Source organism: Alligator sinensis, unplaced genomic scaffold, assembly GCF_000455745.1.
Source record: "Alligator sinensis unplaced genomic scaffold, ASM45574v1 scaffold1849_1, whole genome shotgun sequence".
In the NCBI taxonomy this organism is placed as follows: domain Eukaryota; kingdom Metazoa; phylum Chordata; order Crocodylia; family Alligatoridae; genus Alligator; species Alligator sinensis.
This window is the reverse complement of record NW_005843648.1, coordinates 43,067-61,400: the sequence shown is the minus strand read 5'-3', so window position 1 is coordinate 61,400 and position 18,334 is coordinate 43,067. Positions and strand designations below refer to the sequence as shown.

General features: G+C 46.1%; 1 protein-coding gene and 1 long non-coding RNA gene across 2 annotated transcripts in view; one reads left to right on the top strand and one right to left on the bottom strand.

Moving 5' to 3' along the window:
- The window catches only part of LOC102377547, a 14,052-nt gene extending 8,480 nt beyond the window's left edge, over positions 1 to 5,572 (top strand). Inside the window, exon 4 of the long non-coding RNA XR_003092394.1 lies at positions 5,443 to 5,572. This is a non-coding gene — a long non-coding RNA (uncharacterized LOC102377547). The remainder of the gene's footprint in view (positions 1 to 5,442) is intronic.
- A 3,426-nt stretch (positions 5,573 to 8,998) lies between these two features.
- The window catches only part of LOC102377714 (cytosolic phospholipase A2 beta-like), a 49,276-nt gene continuing 39,940 nt past the window's right edge, over positions 8,999 to 18,334 (bottom strand). Inside the window, exons 18-20 of the mRNA XM_014527568.2 lie at positions 16,231 to 16,397; positions 14,498 to 14,684; positions 8,999 to 9,398 (exon numbers count right to left, since the gene is read on the bottom strand). Of these exons, the coding sequence (XP_014383054.1) occupies positions 9,154 to 9,398; positions 14,498 to 14,684; positions 16,231 to 16,397 (599 nt within the window). The 3' untranslated portion in view covers positions 8,999 to 9,153. The remainder of the gene's footprint in view (positions 9,399 to 14,497; positions 14,685 to 16,230; positions 16,398 to 18,334) is intronic.

Genomic DNA, 18,334 nt, shown 5'->3' with positions numbered 1-18,334 from the left:
AAGAGGCATCCCTGCACCTAAATCCCAGGAGCCCGGTTCTGAGAGTGGAATTCACAAACGCTGTTTAGACTTCTGTGGCCGCATCTATATGAGTCACTGACTGCACAGTAGCCAGATACTACTGCACAGTAGGGGTATGTGAAGCTTCAGTCCACAATTCGATTTGGAGAAGATTCGGCCTGAGTTGGAGACCAAATCACCAAATCTAAATCAAATTTGGAAAAGAAAAAAACCCCTATGAATCAATTTGGAGGCTCCAAATCGATTCAGAAATGATTTGGAGATTAAGGCGGCAGTCTTTCAGGGAAACAGAAACTGAGAAGAGGGGAGGGGAGCAGGGGGGGGAAGACTGACATCTCTAGCTGGCCAGTGACTGTGATCTTCCCCTGAGTCCCCTTCCAATCACAGTGCTCTGGGGGAGGAACATAGAAACAGCATATAAGCCTCTGTCCGATGCCTTTCTGTGCTTTTTGTGAGATGTTTCTGCCTGAGCAACAATATCTGAAAGGTACTGGACTGGCTTGGCTTCCTATCTAGTCAGTCCCCTGCTACTTTCTGTTCTTGGACAGGATTGGATATAGCTTACTAACTAGAATCCCTCTACTTATCCCTATCCAATCCATTTCTTTCAATTTATAATTGTTCTTGGTTGGGTTTTTTTCCAACACTTTAAAAAAATTAAGCTGTTTTTTCCCTGGCAGTGTGATCCATCACTGTGCAGGGGAGCACATACATTACACAGACATACATCATAGAAGAAGCCAGATATTATTACAACACAGAAGTCAGACACTCATAAAAGAAGAAGAAGAGGTTATATTTAGTTATTATTAGTTATAGTTGCAGGCAGACTAAAGACAACACAGAAGAAGACGTCAGATAGAGATTCAGATTAACACAACACAGAAGTCAGACAGTCATTGAAGAAGAGATTTTAGTTACACGCACAACAGTAAACGCAACACAAAAAGAAGTCAGACACAGTCAAACATGAGAGAAGAAGAAGACGACTATGTTATTAGTTAGTTACACACACAGGCACATTTTCCAGCACAGGAAAGATTAATATGAAGTGTGCTGGAAAGGCAAGTGCCAGGTCTTTTGGCAGGAGAGGGAGAATGGGTAGGGGGAGAGCTAGAGCTGCAAGTCCTCCTCCCCCACACAGATGTACCCTCTTTCCTAGCAGCCATGAGTCTTCTGCTGCCAGTGGAAGCAAGGAGGTAGGAGCAATACCTGTCCCTGCACCTGCGCCACTTCCCCTAACTCCAGAAATAGGCACCAGCAGCAGAATGACAGTCTCTGCTACCCCAATTTCATCTCCCAGCGTGAGCCTCCCACTGCCAGAGGAAGAGCTGGATCTGGAACCAGGGGACCTGAACACCCTAGCTAAAGAAATTCTGGGGACCGAGGGGGAATGTGAGTTTGTGCTCCACACCCCTCAAAGTTCCCCTAGTCTGAGGTCTCCTTGTCAGGAAGGCACCTCAGAGGAGGTTGTGGAGGAAAGTGGCTCAGCTGAGTCAGCTCCTCCTGTTGTGCCTCTGCCTGCTGAGGAGGGGGATAAGGCAAGATTCCCATCCTCAACCCAGAAGGGGGGGAGTAGTGTAGTGTGGGATCATTTTGAGGTGGCAGATGATCCGAAGTATGCTGCTTGCCAGCGCTGCTGAAGGTAGATCAGCCAGGGCGAGGAGGTGAAACACTTCACCACCACGGTGATGCTGCTGCATCTGAGGAGGCATCACCCCCTTGCCCTTCTTCCTTCTCAGCCTGGCGTTAGTGGAAGCATGCCCAAAGGGAAGTTCCCTGCTCACTGCAAAGCCCCCATCCCCGCAAAGCAGAGGCAGGCCATCCTGGAGCAGTGGGGGAAAGCTGCAGACAAAGCGGGGCGCCAAAAGTCACCCAGAGCATTGGGGAAATGCTTGTTCTGGATGGCCAGCCCTTCTCCTTAGTTGAGCAGCCAGGGTTTTAGGCAGCTTGTGTCGCTTGTGGCCCCAACCTCCGAAGTGCCCGCATGCACCACCTTTAGCAGGACGGTGCTGCCCTCCTTGTATGAGGCATGCAGGGAGTACTTGAGGGAGGAGCTGCACAAGGCAGGGCCGCAAGTAGCCTTACACTTCACCTCAGACATCTGAAGCAGCCGAAGCAGAGATCACAGGGCACTGGTGTGACCAGTCAGGCCGTTGGTGGGCTCTCCTTCCAGCCAAGGTGATGGATGAGTCCCACACGGCAAGGGAGATCATGAACCACATGGTGCAGTGGTAGCTCGTTGGGCAGGGTGAGCTCACCCAGGGGTTCATGGCCACCGACAACAGGGCCAATATGGTCAAGGCCATCCATGATGCCAACTTGGTTGGCATCCACTCTGTGGCACACAAGCTGCACCTCATAGTCAGGGATGCCTTGGAGAGGGACAGGGCTGCTGGTGATGGCACCATCACTACCACCCAGCTCATTTCCAAATGCAGGAAGGTGGTGGGCTACTTCCACCACAGCATCAAGGGGGGCAAGATGCTGCAGGAGAAACAGGCAGAGCTGAGCATCCTGCAGCACAAAATCATGCAGGATGTAGAGACTCAGTAGAGCTCCACATACCTGATGCTCAAGAGGCTGGTGAAGCAACAGCCTTGCTTGGGGAAGCTCCCTTGCTTGGGCAGATTGGGATCAGCGCCCTCTTAACAGAGTTGAGTGACAGTGACTGGCTTTCTTGCCTGCATTGCATGCCAGCCTTGGGCTGCTTTACTATTCCTTCCATCCAGGAACAGCACACACACGCACCAACTGCAGGTGCTTCCTCAGCTTGACAAAGGGTTTTTCAGCCCAAAAGCTTGCTAAGATATATTTCTGTAACTATTCAGTTGGTCTACTGAAAGATACCAGATGGATCCAAAGGACCTTGTCAGCCAGTGTCATGTCCTTAGACTAGCACCCCTAGCACCTGTCCTTGCATAACTGTGTGATGGCCTAGCTGGCAGTGACCTAGCCCAGGGGTTTTGAAAGGGCAAAAGATGATTGGAGGACTTGGGATTCTGTTTCCTCACCAATCTGGTAATGATTTGGCCCAGGGGTTTTGAAGGGGTAAAAGATGATTGGAGGACTTGGGATTCCCTTTCCTCACCAATCAGGTCCAGAGATTCACCCCTCATGTCCCCTGATTGGCCCCTTGGTCACGTGGAGGGGGATAAAAGGGGCAGCACAGCTGACTCAGGAGGAGACCAGCAAGGGACCACGAGGAAGGAGCTTCAAAGAGCTGGCAAGAGCTGAGCCAGCAGGGTGGGAGCAGTTGCCCCAGAAAAGCCTGAAGGAGCAGGACCTGCAGGCAGCAGTGGGACCCTCAGCAGTGCAGCGTGTGGCCGGCAAGAGAGGCATCCTGCTGGGCTCCAGGATCCCCTACAAGAGGCTGTGGCCAGCAGGAGGATCTGAGCAGCGACCTGAGGGGTCCCAGCTTGGCTTCCAGCTCCTCCAATCAGAGGCCGGGCAGTTTGACGTGAGGCCGGGGCTCCAGGAAGGTCAAGACCCCTAGGAGCTTGGAGTAGGGGCGGCTGTGTGGCAGTGTTCTTGCCTACCGTGTAGGAGATATGAGTTCAAGTCCCAGCTTTGATGACTTGGGGTGACTAAGCTAACAAGGAGAAATTCTTCTTACAGGAGCCACTGTGTTTTCCCACCTTTCTCCTCCTCTAGTGACCCAGGCCCTATATTTCTTTGTCCTTTGACATTTTGTATTTTGTGCCTTTTTATATTTCCCCAGCCAGTATTGTTTGCTCTGTTGTTTGTGTTTTGTGTTTTATATTTTGTTAACCCTGTCTTTTGCCAATGATTGTAAGTGTCTAACCTTTGTTGAATCCTGCCCCTGGGGGCATTGTGGTGTCCACTATACACCCTGATATGCCTGTTATGTTCCCTCATTAAAAGGTATACGGTTAAGTCCCCAGTGGTGGTCTGGCTCTGCTCTATAGGGGGAGGAGAGTCCCTGCACCTCCCATAATGCTTGTGCACCTGCTCTGATCCCTTCAATTGGAGAGGGGGTACCTTTTGGAGTACCGCCCAGGTTACAGCTGACTGGAAGGACACAGGGCCCTGGGCACATCTAAGCCCCAGGCCTGGGGCTGGCAGGGAGAGCTCTCTGGCCGGTGCTGGAAAAGAAGCTCCTGTAGGAAGGGAAAGAAAGGCTCTGTGACAGTTTGTCTGCCTGAGATGCTCCTGGTGCTACTGTGCTGCAGTGCACTGCTTACCTGTTGTAATTTGAAGTGGTGGGCCAGACTGAGGCTGTAGGGAAGGAGGCGCCCACATTGGGGCACACTATGGTGTCATGTAGAGGCTCCAGTGCCAGTGAGGGCACCCCTTAACACATACAGTGTCACCCATATCATGAGTTTTGCTTGTCAGCAGCCTGAGGAGCAGTTTCCCAGAAACCCCTGCACCTATCTCCTTAAAACTTAGCAGGGAGGTGGGGCTACCATCCCTGCTGTTTTCATCCAAATCTGCCCTAACACACACACATGATATGAGTTTAGCTTTCAGCAGTTTGAGGTACAGTTTCCCAGAAACCCGTATCTCTCTCCTTGAAACTTGGCAGTCTTCATGCACTCAGAAGAGGCTATTATTCCTGCAATTTTAATCCTAATCAGCTACAAAATGACAAAGTTATAGGTATTTCAGTGAGTCCCAATTATAGTCTATGGCTGAATCTCTGAATCTCTCCAAATTGGCACCGAATCTTCTGAAGCCAATTTGGCAGCATCAATTCAGGACAGTGATCCGAACCTCTGAATTGAATCACTGTCCTCTGAATCAGACAAATCCAAATCCAAACTGAATACTTCTCACAAGCCTACTGCGCAGTAGCATCACGCGACAAAACCCATGATGCTACTGTGCAGTACTGTTAAACTACTGCACAGTAGCGCAGTGGCGCACCAACAAGGGATGGGGCAGGATGGGGGCGAGGGGGCACCAGCTGGGCTCTTCAGACTTCTTATTGCGTGACATGACTACGTATTGCTATGAGAAGGACGGGGGGAGAAGTGGGGGGCACAAATGCAAGCATTGGCCCCTGTCTGCCAGAGACCCACGGTATGTCACTGCAGTAGTATCATGAAAAAGACATCCTTCAGTGCTACTATTTGTTTATAGGAGTCCTAAACGACTACACAGTAATAGTAATGACTACACAGTCAATATCTTGCATAGATGTGACCTGTGTTCCCTAAACAGTGAATGGGAGAAGTTAGATGCCTAGAAGTAGGGTGTACCACAGCCAGATCACTTCACAGGGAAATACCTGAAATAGACCATAAAAAATGCTGGAGAGAAGGATGTGCCTGAAGTCCTGCCTTTTGGTTTAGGGGGTTACCTGCAGCCTTATTATGGGATTCACAGCCTGAAACCCTTACCTAGACTTAGCCAACCCCTTGCATATGGGTAACTGCCTCACTTTCTTTTCTTAAGAGATGGCTGGAAGCAAATATGGTGATGGTGACTTTTTGCTTAGGAGCATTCACCCAGGAGGCAGGAGAAGGAACATTCTGCACTGGTCCGGACCTGCAGGGAGCAAACCAGGAAAGCCAAGCGACTGAACTCCAACTAGCTACAAGTATCAAGGAAAATAAAAAGTCCTTTTTTAGATATGTGGGGAGCTGGAGGAAAAGCAAGGGCAACATCGGACCCCTGCTAAACCAGATGGGACAACTGACAATCAATGTCCAGGAAAAAGCCAACTTGCTAAATGGGTATTTTGCATCGGTTTTTCACCAGTTCCAAGGGATGCCACTGCCCATTACAGGACAGGAACGCCTGGGTGAGGATGATTCCTTACCCTCCATCATTGCTGACCTTGTGAAGGAACACCTTAAGAGGCTGGACACCTTCAAGTCAGCTGGCCCTGACAGGTTACACCCCAGGGTACTCAAAGAGCTGGCTAGCATTATAGCTCAGCCCCTGGCACGGATCATCGAGAACTCATGGCGCTCTGGTAAAGTGCCTGAAAACTGGAAAAACCAATGTGGTGCCTATCTTCAAGAAGGGGAGGAAGCTTTATGTGCTTTTGAGGTGCCCAAAGACATGTTCCACCATCATCCTAGAGATAATTAAACAATAACCAGTCATTTCCTAGCATCCAGGTGCTCTGAACCAGAAGAAAATTGGAAGGAACTGGAGTTTCCATGCTGAGAGCTCTGATGGCAAATGCTGCTCCCCACTTTCTGGGAGATAATTCTGGAGCTGTGGAAAACCCTGGTGCTGTGCTCCCTGCCAAGCTATCCAGCAATGTCATGGACATGAGTAAATCTCCCCTAGTGCTCCAGGACACCTTGTGATACTATCAAGATGCTTATGTACTGTGAGCTATAAGGGGGGAAGGTTCTGCTGGCCAAGGCAAGTCTGCACTGCATCTTTGGGGCAGCATTCAGCTACGCTGCCTTACACCAGCTTAATGTTTTAAGTTCTGTTCAGAAATCATCCATAATATCTTTTTTGAGGAACATTATTAAAGCACAAGCTATAAAGTCTGTCCTCCTCCCCACTCCCCCAGTTCAAGGTAACATCTTTCAGTGCATTCATGGGTAAATGAAAACCAGATTTCACGTTCTGTATGTTTTCTTCAGCAAAGAGGTGTGAAGAAGAATTTTCCTCTTTTATTTTTTGTTATACTAAGCATTTCTCCATAGCACCTATTAAAAATGCCTGGCACATCATGTTATAGTTAGTGCCTTTGTAGAGGAAACACTTCCTATGTGTGAAAATGGCACTACTGTTTTCTCAATGTTGTGATATGAAACCAAGCTGAGTTTGCATAGAAAAGAAAGAACATTAGTTTATGTCTCAGTCACTGTAAATATTAAATATGTAAAAATTTTGTTGTGTGTTCAGATGACCTGGCTCTTGTTAAGTTGATGATGTTATACTGTAATTTCAGGCCTTATTTCAGGACTCGGCTTGACCCAGTAAATTCCAAATAAATGCCCCATATAAATAAGTCAATAAAAGCATTCACATCCATTTTTATCACTCAGTCAATATTGCATACTTCTTCTGGAAGAGCTCCAAGTAATTGTACTCACTCGTCACAGCTCATTTCATTCACCGCTGAAATGGAACCAATGGAATGGAACCTTGGGGATGAAATGTGACAGCATTTCTATGCCCGACTGTTTCAGCGAATGGAAAGGAGGAGTACTGTAATCTCTCTGCTAAATCTCAAGGGGAATATTGGTAGGCAGAGTGTAGCTACCCAAATTAGAAATTGGCCACAATATTCACCTCCCATATTGCCTGATTTTCAGTGTTGGGATTCCATTAACTTTCAGAGGCTCTCAGCCCCTCTGAAAATCAGCCCTCATGTCTAGATTGTTTCATCTTTCACAAGCTGAAAAATATCTTGTGGCAATGAGATGCTTTTTCACATAGCATGTAATTAAAGTACAGAACTCATTGCCACAAGATGTCATGAAAACTGAGTTTAACCAGGTTCAAAAAGAGATTGGGCAAATTCTTGGACCGAAGGTGCATCAGGAGCCCTTGAGCATGGGAGTTTAGAGGTACAGCCTCTGAATCAGAACTTCCTAGACCTTAAATGCTTCAGGCTGCAAGTGAGAGTGGAACAGTGGAAAAACACCCTCTTCATACCCAGTTCATTCTCCTTTTTGGCATCCGCTCTGTCACTGTGTGCCACAAGATACTGGACAAGATGGACCTATGGTAGGGTTGGGCAAAATACAGCCCACGGGACAGATCCAACCCACCAACTGATTGGTTCTGGCCTTCAGGCTGGCACCCACCAACTAACTGCATTGCTACCAGCTGCCTTCTACCCACTCTAGCCACCTGGCATGATAAGTAGTCACCTGCAGGTAGTGGAGTAGGTAGAAGACAGCTGGGAACTGGAACTGAAGCTGCAGCTGGAGCCCCACATGCTGGGGCAGGAGCCACCCAGCTGCAGTTTCTCCCTCACCTGGCCGGGTATATGGTGCTGGGCATGTGTCCCTAAGGCCACAGCCCTTTTCTACACTACCTGCTGTCTGGAGCAACACAGCAGAGCAGAAGGAAGAGAAGCCACTGGAAGCACAGGAAGCTGAGCAGCACACAAGCAACTGCAGCAGCAGCCCTGTGTGTGGTAGCTTAGGCCCAGGCAGGGGCAGGCGGGAACATGGCACAGACTGCCTTGGCCAGGAGCAGGCAGAGCTCAGCCCCATGTGGAGTTCCATGGGGGTAACTGCAGGCCAGATGTGTGGCATGGACTGCACCTGCACCACGCAGGCAAGCTCTGCTGCACGCACAACCCTGCTCTCCCACCTCTACCCCAGCTGGTTCCCAGGACCTTGTGTGCAGGCAGCCTCCCACACACACCCACTCTCCCCCTCACGCCCCCTATCCCCCCCACACACACCCCTCTCCCACACATCTACACACACAACAGTAAGACTTTATGTTGAGCTATTATGCAGTCACCTCTATACACACTACTCAAAAAAACATAAATCAAGACAAAAATTCTTCTATAAAATAAAATTAAAATATGTTGTAGTAGGTGTTTGAGTTTTAGTATATTTCCTTTTTTTATCTATAATTTGTTAAAATTATATCTTCTAAAAGATTGTGTGTGTGCAGCCCTCGACAGCACACCAAAACTCATTAAGTGGCCCACCAGCCAAAATCATTGCCCAACCCTGACCTATAGTCTAACCCAGTAAATGGCAGTTCTTATGTTTTTAAATCAGGACATTACCGACTGCAAGAGGTTAGGGCTTCTTTGTTAGGCATCAGCCATGTTGAGCCATTAGCTCAGTATTTACTGAACCAGCATTAGCATATTTCCTGCATTTATGCAGGGAGTTGGACCAGATGACTCTTTGGGTCCCTTGAAACCCTATGCTTTTATGATTTCCTGAATCACTCACTTGGGATTTCTTTGCAGGGCTCCTGCTAACTGCTGACCAGGGCCCACCCTGTTAGTTAATAAGATCACAGTCTGAGGACACCAAATTGTATTTTTCTTTTAATAACCCTTTCTAATGCTAAAGTAAGTTAAAATAGGCAAGGCAAGAAGTACACAGGCAAAATTTCACTTCATATAGTGCAATGGCTCATCAGCTGGGCTTCCTGTAACACAAATATTGTCCAAACATCATAGCCTCTAGTTCACAGACAATGTAGAAATACCGCCTACACATATTCAGCCCTAGAAGTGCTGGGTAGACCTCCTCTCCTGCTCTTTCTCTTCTTTTCCGTGGCACTCTGGATATACTGCAGAATCAGGTCTTTGTTATTGAGGATATTGTAGCTGCTCAGATTCACGAGTTTGTCAAAATTTTCAGAAGAATACTGTAATTTTGTAAGATAGTATGGTGACTTGCAGTTGTCCAAATTTACCTTGCCCTCTTGCATTTCACAGAAATTGCGCTTCACCCCTGCAAAGAAAGAAAAAGTCACCATTGTGGACTGAATTTTGAATTAAAAAGGCTTAGAACAGTTTGAACCTGGGAGATATAGGTTTTCAGTGGTAAAAGCAAGGAACATTTTTCTATTACATTTTGCTAATCATTAGATGTGCCTAAGATAAATGGAGCAATCTGATGCGCCAAAGGGGATTCTGCCTAACTCTACTGATGTCCTGTAGACCTACAAGGACTTGAAGTTCTTTGATCAGTGTTTAAAGAAAAAAGTCTCCTTTTTTAAAAGCTGACAGGGTTCTTTGGGTAAATCTGATATCTTAACCTTGTCTGCCTATGTCCTTAGATCAACATGGTTACAACCAATACTTTTTAAAAGCTGGATTTAAACTTGATGAAAAATACAAAATGAAAGGAGGAACAAATACAGCCAGACAGTTGGCCAATTTTTTTCTCTCAAATAAACAGCCATAAATTTGAAGTAATTCCACTCATTCTAGTAGCTACTCTAGATTGACTCGAGTTTGAGGGCAGATTTAGGTGAATAGTCCTCTCCTAAACAAACACTATTGACCTACTTCTCAAAGATGCCACATGTAGAAACTAGTGGGGGCTACTGGTGCTCAACACTGCTACAAAAATTAGGTCCCACAAGTCAAAATCTGCTGTCTGATAAAGTCAGGCTATGCCACAGGTAGATACTCAAGAGGCAATGAACAGAATTTAAGCCACTTGCACTTTGAAGAATATACAGTAGGAGGTGCTTTCCATTGAATAACATAATAGTTCCTGCTGGCCTCTATGATTCCCATAGGCACAATGTTAGCTGTGTTAGTCTGAAGTCAGGCAAAAAGTAGGACAGGGTTGTCCCTTACAGACTCGCTCGTTCAGAGAGGTATGAGTGTTTGTAAGCAACAACCTACTTCATCAGATGCTATCATCTAACCAAATGGGTTGCTGTTTACAGAAGACAATGCCTCTCTGAATGAGTTAATCTTTAAATAATTACACTAGTCATCACCAAGGCACTAAAGAAGTGATTCCTTTGGCCAAATTGAGCAAGGGTATTATCTCTTCACTATTTGCTTGTTAAGTAAATAGAAATCTTAACTTATAATATGTGCCAATAAAGTGGCAAGCACAGATATTGCCTTTGTGCTGCCATAAAAATGAGCAAAACTTTCGCCACAGCAAGAGGTGGTAAAAATTGGTGCTGCTTTTTTGCAGTGAACATCTGTTTGCTTTATGGCAGGAAAGAATTTCTAGGGTGTGTAGGACTGGGCCCCAGCAGTGCCTCCCTGCTTACAAAGGTGCACCCTAGACATCCCCTGCCAGGGATCCCTGGGCACATGTATCATGCTGGTGTGCTCCATCTTGGGGCACACATCTACAAGTGGAGGGTCCTGGGGTCCCCCTGTTTGCAGCTGGCCTGCAGGATCAAGCCCCAAAGCCCCAGAAGCAACAGGGGCCTAATCCTGTGGGGTAACAGGCAATGTCACCTTCACCATCTGCCATAAAGCTAGTCACCTTCACCATCCTGATCTCCTGATCACCTTCACCATCCGCCGTAAAGCTGGCAAGTCAGTCAGTAATACAGAAGTTCTTGACTTCAGGAAAGCTGACTTTGACAAGCTAAGGAGGCTTGTCAGTGAGGCCCTAAAGGTCCACAACCAAAAGGGGAGGGCAGTGCAGGATAGGTGGTTGCTCCTCAAGGGAGCAATCCTGGATGCACAAGCAAAGTCAATCCCATCTCGGAGGGAAGGCAGCAAAAGGGCACAGCAGCCCCCTTGGCTGTCCAGGGAACTAGCAGACCTCCTGCATCTTAAAAGAAAGACCTACAAAGGATGGAGGACTGGATCCACCACCAAGAAGAAAAACTCTGCAAAGGTCTGGACCGGCAGAGAGCAAACCAGGAAAGCCAAGGCTGCAATGGAACTCCAACTAGCTACAAATATCAAGGACAATAAAAAGTCCTTTTTAGATATGTGGGGAGCCGAAGGAAAAACAAGGGCAATGTTGGACCCCTGCTAAACCAGATGGGACAACTGACAACTGATGCCCAGAAAAAAGCAAACTTGCTAAATGGGTACTTTGTGTCAGTTTTTCACCAGTCCCATGGGATCCCCCCGCCCACTATGGGACAGGGAGGTCCTGGGTGAGGGACCTCCATAAATGCTGACCTTGTGAAAACACCTTGAGAGGCTGGACACCTTCACGTCAGCCAGCCCTGACAGTTTACACCCCAGGATACTCAAGGAGCTGGCTAGCATCATAGCGCAGCCCCTGGCACAGATCTTCAAGAACTCCTGGCGCTCTGGTGAAGTGCCCGAAGATTGGAAGAAGGCCAATGTCATGCCTATCTTCAAGAAAGGGAGGAAAGTGGATCCGGCAAACTACAGGCCCATCAGCCTGAGCTCTATCCCAGGGAAGGTCTTGGAAAAAAATTATCAAAGAGGCCATCCTTAACAGACTGGCTGATGGCAATATCCTGAGGGATACCCAGCACAGGTTTGTTGCGGGTAGGTCTTGCTTGACCAATTTTATTTCCTTTTGTGATCAGGTGACTTATCACCTGGACAAGGGAGAAGAGATTGACATTGTATATCTTGACTTTAAAAAAGCCTTCAATCTGGTATCCCATAATCACCTCTTAGCAAAACTAACTGCAGCCTCGGCCTCGGCCTCACCACATTGGCTGAAGAACTGGCTCCATGGTAGGATCCAAAGGATGGTGGTTGATGGAAGACAATTGTCGTGGTGTGCTGTGACCAGTGGGGTCCCCCAAGGCTCTGTCCTTGGACCCATACTGTTCAACATCTTCATTAATGATGTGGACACTGGTGTCAGAAGCAGACTGGCCAAATTTGCCAATGATACCAAACTTAGGGGTAAACCATCCACACCTGAGGACAGGAGGGTGATCCAGGCTGACCTTGACAGGCTCAGGAATTGGGCGGATGAGAACCTGATGATGTTCAACACCGAAAAATGCAAGGTTCTCCAACTTGGGAGGAAAAACCTGCAGCACACTTACAGGCTCGGCAGTGCTATGCTGGTTAGCACTACAGATGAAAGGGATTTGGGGGTCATGATTGACCACAAGATGAACATGAGCCTTCAGTGTGATGCTGCGGCTAGTAAAGCAAGCAAAATGCTGGCTTACATCCACAGATGTTTCTCAAGTAAATCCTAGGATGTCATTCTCCTGTTGTACTCAGCCTTGGTGAGGCCGCAGCTGGAGTACTGCATCCAGTTTTAGGCTCCACAATTTAAAAAGGATGTGGAGAAGCTTGAGAGAGTCCAGAGAAGAGCCACGCGCATGATCAAAGGTCAAGAAAACAGACCTTATGATGAGAGGCTGAGAGCCCTGGGACTCTTCAGCCTGGAAAAGCACAGGCTCAGGTGTGATCTGGTGGCCACCTATAAGTTTATCAGGGGTGCTCACCAGGATCTGGGAGAACGTCTGTTCACCAGAGCGCCCCAAATGATGACAAAGTCGAATGGTCACAAACTCCTCCATGACCGTTTCAGGCTGGACATAAGGAAGAATTTCTTTACTGTCCGAGCCCCCAAGGTTTGGAATAGGCTGCCACTGGAGGTGGGTCAAGCGCCTACTCTGAACGCCTTCAAGAGACATTTGGATATTTATTTTGCTGGGATCCTATGATCCCTGGTGACTTCCTGCCACTAGGGCAGGGGGCTAGACTCAATGATCTTCTGAGGTCCCTTCCAGCCCTAGCATCTATGAATCTATGTCTGTCATCCAGAGAAACAGATTAGCCATGCTGGGACACATCCTGGCACAGCTGATCCCACTCCAAGGATGTCTGTTTACAACCTGAGCTATACAGACCAGGCAACACAGCCACACTTATATATACCCTTTGTTTCTTTATGCGTGTAAAAAAGCACCTGGCACCGCAACGCATACAGTTATATAAGTAGCAAAATGAGTGTCAGTGGAAAGAAAATAGTAGTGGTGCACTTTTGAACTAAAACACCTTGGAGGTGCTTTAGTTCAAAAGCACACCACTGCCATTTTCTGCGTGCTGACACATATTTCACCACTTATACAACTGCAAGCAGTGGATCTCCAGCATGTCTCGGGACAAAAAGATACATGTATAAATGTCCCCTGATTTTTAAACTCCTTATTTCTGAAAACTTTAACACTACATTAACTCTGATTTCTGATTTACTGTTCTGGTTATTTTTAGAATAACTTGAATAAAAAAATCCTGCAAGTCACTAGCTTACTACCGTTGACTGAGTTGTTAGACAGGATTGTGCTGGTCATGCCTACTCTACCCTAAACCTGCCAGTCTCATGATCTTCTTGGGGGCAAGCAATACCCTAAGCACTGCCTGACAGTTCTCACCACCAAGATTACAGTTGGCCCCTGTGGGAAAAGCTTCTGTTTCCCAACTGGTTCAAATCCCATTGCCAGTTTCCAAGTAGATGAAGAAAGGCCAGGGCATGAGTGGAACTGGCCTAGGGCATATGTACCTATTTAAGGGTTGGCAGAGCTGCTACTAGATTGTGTTCTTCCCCTTAGTCTCAAGAAGAATTCTGCCTGAACCAGCCAAAATGTCTTTTCCCTCAGGCCAGGTACAGACATTACACTTTTACTGGCATAAGCGATTGAAAAGCAGAGCATATATGCAACAGAACAGAAGTTTGGCACACACAGACCAGGTTCTTCCATTTTTAAACCAGTCTAAGATTTGCAAACACCCTTCCCTCCTGCTGCCCAAGGGTGAATGTGTGTTCTGTTCGCTTCCAATCTAAACTATGCCAATTGCAAAAAACCGCATAACTTAGAGTGATTCTTCCTCAAGCTTTTTGAATGTCTGTACCTAGCCTCTCTGCTCTCCCCCCACTCCCTGCCCTTAAGCTGTCTACAACACAGTTTGTGTTTTAAAAGCTAGAATCTGCCCCATGGACCATCATTTACCCTGATCTCTTTTGCTATTCACCATCAACAGCATCCCCAGGTCTGCTCAACTGTTCAAACTGGGCTGTCTTAAATACCACTTTTATGTGATAGTTCATCGGTAAATGACATTAAAACAGGGAGGTATTCATTCAGCCACTGAATGACAACTATGTGAATTTACCTGGTTCCTTGTATTCCTTAAACGTGTCATTCACCAGAGGGAAATGGATCAGTATGGGAGCTCTGGGGTTCTCTGCATCTGAAAATATGTAACACTCCTTCGGGTTCTTCTGATCTTCCTCACTCACCTCAATTTTGGGGAACGGGATTTTTTGGACTTTGCAATATTTTTCTATCTTCTGTAATTGCTGGATGGACACAGATTAAGAACAATTAGATCCAAAAGAAAAGACTGGAATGCAGATTTCCTGAAGTAATAATAGTTCACACTGAGTTACATTAAAAATATCTATATTTTTAGATATGAGACAGAGCACAGGATATGAGGCAAACAACATCAGATGTCTGGATAAAAGTCTCTGCCTTATTAATGCTTGGGGATGGAAATTTCCAAAGCATTTGGTATTAGTTTGACTTCCAACCTGGTGGCTGAGTGGAAACACAAGACTGGGGTATAAATCTTTAAAGTGCATATAACTTATTCCACAAAAAGCCCTATAGATTAAAATTAATATGAACTGAAAGCTAGTGCTGTCTAGGAAATAAATAATTTATATGTCTCCTGAATAAAACACCATTAAGGAATGAAATATTAACTATGGTAAGTATTCACTGGAGCAGGGACTAGAACGCAGGTCTCACTTCCCACACGAGTGCCTTAGCCAGTAGGTGTTAAAGGGTGCGTCTATGGTGACATTGTTACTGCTCCATGATTTAGTACTTCCAATTAAGTACTTTGGTTTGCATCTAATTGGTATAGCCCGTACTGCATTGTATATGTGGCACGCAGTTATTTTTAGCAGCTATTTTACCGTAACAGCACACTATCCCAGGGGAGCACGCCACTACGGTGACGTAGCTGCTGGTCATGTGTAGACACACACAAACACTACGTCACAATACCATCACAGGCAGACACACCCAGAGTTACCTTCACCACTGCCCCCTCTCTAACCCAATGCACTTGAATTATTTTATGCAAACTGGAACAGCTTCAACAGAAGAGAATGAGAGCCCTGTTGTTTAGGACACTCCCGGGAAGCAGAAGATGTGGGTTTGAATCTCCTCACACTGGCATTTTCCACAGTCTAAGGGAGCCCTCTAGCTATGGGATAACACAAGATCCTTCCTCATTTTGTGTCCTAAGGGGCTTGGGTGTTTAATTCCAGGAGAGATTTCAAGCCTATGAATTCCTGGTGAAGGGAGGTGCCACCCTGCAGTCCTGAGTACAGAGCCGAGGTCTCAGAGAGGACCAGGGCACATCATGCCCGCCACCTTTTTTTTATTGACTCGTTTAGGTAGCTCCCCACAAAGCATTCTGGCTTAGAAGCCTTCTTCTTCCCGAACATAATACAGGGAACTGAATTCCTTTTGTGGCTCTAGACCTCATTGCAAATAAGGATGGGTAAACCTCATTAAAATATTAAATCTCTTCAATGTAATTTTTATTGGCATTTTGGTAGATCTTGGCATTTATTGGTATTTCAGTAGATCTTGCTGGAACATGGCTTTCTTATCATAAACACTTTTCTAGGCTCCAAAACATTTCTTGTTCTGAAATATGACAAACCTAAGACTTAATGGATCTCAGAAAAAAAAGGCATCAGAGACTGAGAGCCACAGAAAAGTCAATAGCCCAGAGTTAAGGCAGACACTGGATGAGTCTCTAAACAGCTTTGTCTGAAAAAGGTGCTTACTAGGACAACAAGCAATAGAGGATATGAATGTTCTCACCTTGAAGAACCCGCCCAAACTGTAATCAAGTGATATAATGACGTCCACATTTCTCTCAGGCCTCAAAAGCGGTGGGCAACTGGTATTAACAAAATATCCAACGTCTATTAAACAGAGGTGTTTCTCCAGTGGTGTCAGTTGGTTGGGAGATGCATCTAGCACAGTGTCTAAAAGATAGCTTCAGTTTAATCAGCTCTGTATAGCCAGGAAAGAGGGACTGCATTGTTTTGTTTGGTTTGGTTTTTGGTTTGGGGGTTTTTTTGGGAGGGGGGGGAGGGGAATTCGCTTCTAAGACTTAGAAACAAACAAGGACAAAGAAATTACTCTGCCAAGGTCCTGTGAAAAAATTATCACCCCACTAGGCAATGTTGTACAGTAAAAGCCCTGTTATCTGGCATGAGTGGGGAATGGGGGGGTGCCAGGTATCTAAAATTTCCAGCTACCTGAGGCTGACAGTTTTTGGCTGGATGCAGAGTTGGGGGTGGGGGGGAGTCGCGGCCAGATGCGGAGCAGCAGCAGCGCAGAGTGGACATTTCAGCTGGATGCAGAGCGGCGGCAGTGCAGAGTGGTGGATGGTGGTAGTGGCCACCAGGTGCGAGCTTCCCCTACCGTTCTCCTGCATCCAGCCGGCCGGCAGGGAATTCCAGTTAATAGAATGCCGGAAACCAGGGCTTTTACTGTACTAGTTTTCCACCTATCAAAACAGCCTCTTTAAATAACGTTCTCTCTATAGCCAGTTTCTTTTTACACTGTTCTTCCCAGCACAGCAACACATCAACTGGAGGGGTTTTTTTCCTCTCTTCTTGATATTCTTTAAAAGTTTTTAGTTTATCCAATTGAAGTGAATTTCTTTTAATCAATGTTGCATTTGCCATCTTAGAATAAGAGACTCTTCTCCTTACTTGAAAATCAGAATGTAGTCTGCCTAGTATAATACTCAACTCCAAATAAATTGAAACCTGTCTAAGATGGAATCTGTAAAAGCTGGAAACCTGCTCAAGCTGGAAAGTTTCTACAGTCGCAGTATGCCTTACAGGGAATTAAGTAATGTTAGTGTATATAAAATGGAAAACAGCCAATGAAGAAATGGAAAGGAAATGTGGGGCCTATTTGTGGAATCACCCTGTATATCATGGAAAATAATTACCTATCAGGTGTTTGCATACATAGTGTAAGCAGGGGGCCAAAGGGCTGGGTTGGAAGCTGAGAGACAGGAAGAAATCATGGAGCAGAGAGGCTGGGACACAGCAGAAAGCATGGAGCAGAAAGAGGAAGCAGAGAGCACCAGGGCTGGGAAACTCTCCCTATAAGATAAAAAACTATTTAAGCTGGAACTTTTTCCTGGTCCCCCGTGATTCCATCTGAGACAGGTTTCACTGTACTTGCATGCTGTCTTGTCTGGCATTCTTGTGTTTCCAACAGCAACACACTACTGTGAAAATTACAGCATCTCTTAACTTAAATACTTTATAAAAATTAATTAAGCCTCACACTATCTCCAAAAGACTAGCAAATAGTACTAGATGGGTTTTTACAGATGAGTAAACTGAGAAATTAGAGATGTCAGGAGCTGGGCCTTACTGCTTTACTCATACTGAGCAGCATTTTCATTCCACTGGAGTCCCATGGGGTTTCTCATAGTAAGTCCATTAATATTCCAAAATGGTAAAACCCATTTTCCTATTTCTATAGCATAAGGATATCAGAATCTGGTCCTAAGTGATTTGGCCCAGGTTGCAAAATATGTGAGTGGCAAACGCAGGAAGAGATCCTGGGATCCTGGCTAGCTTGTAGTCAGAGGCATGAGTTAACTGTTAGAGCACACTGACGCCTTCCCGTAAGTTACAGTATATTTCATTTCTTTCAACTTCTCTGCTCTGCAGTAGAACTATACCATAGTGTTGATTTAAAATATATGTAGCTGAAAAATGTTCCACATTTGGGAATGCTTGACAGCATCTAGAAGTAATAACTTATTATGTTTCCATACCCCACTGTCAGAGTTGTATAGAATTATTTTACATTCACAGCTGCTGGAAATTCACAGATCCTGATGTAATGAGACAATCGTTTGCAGATTCACACAGCAGAAACAAGAAAGAGT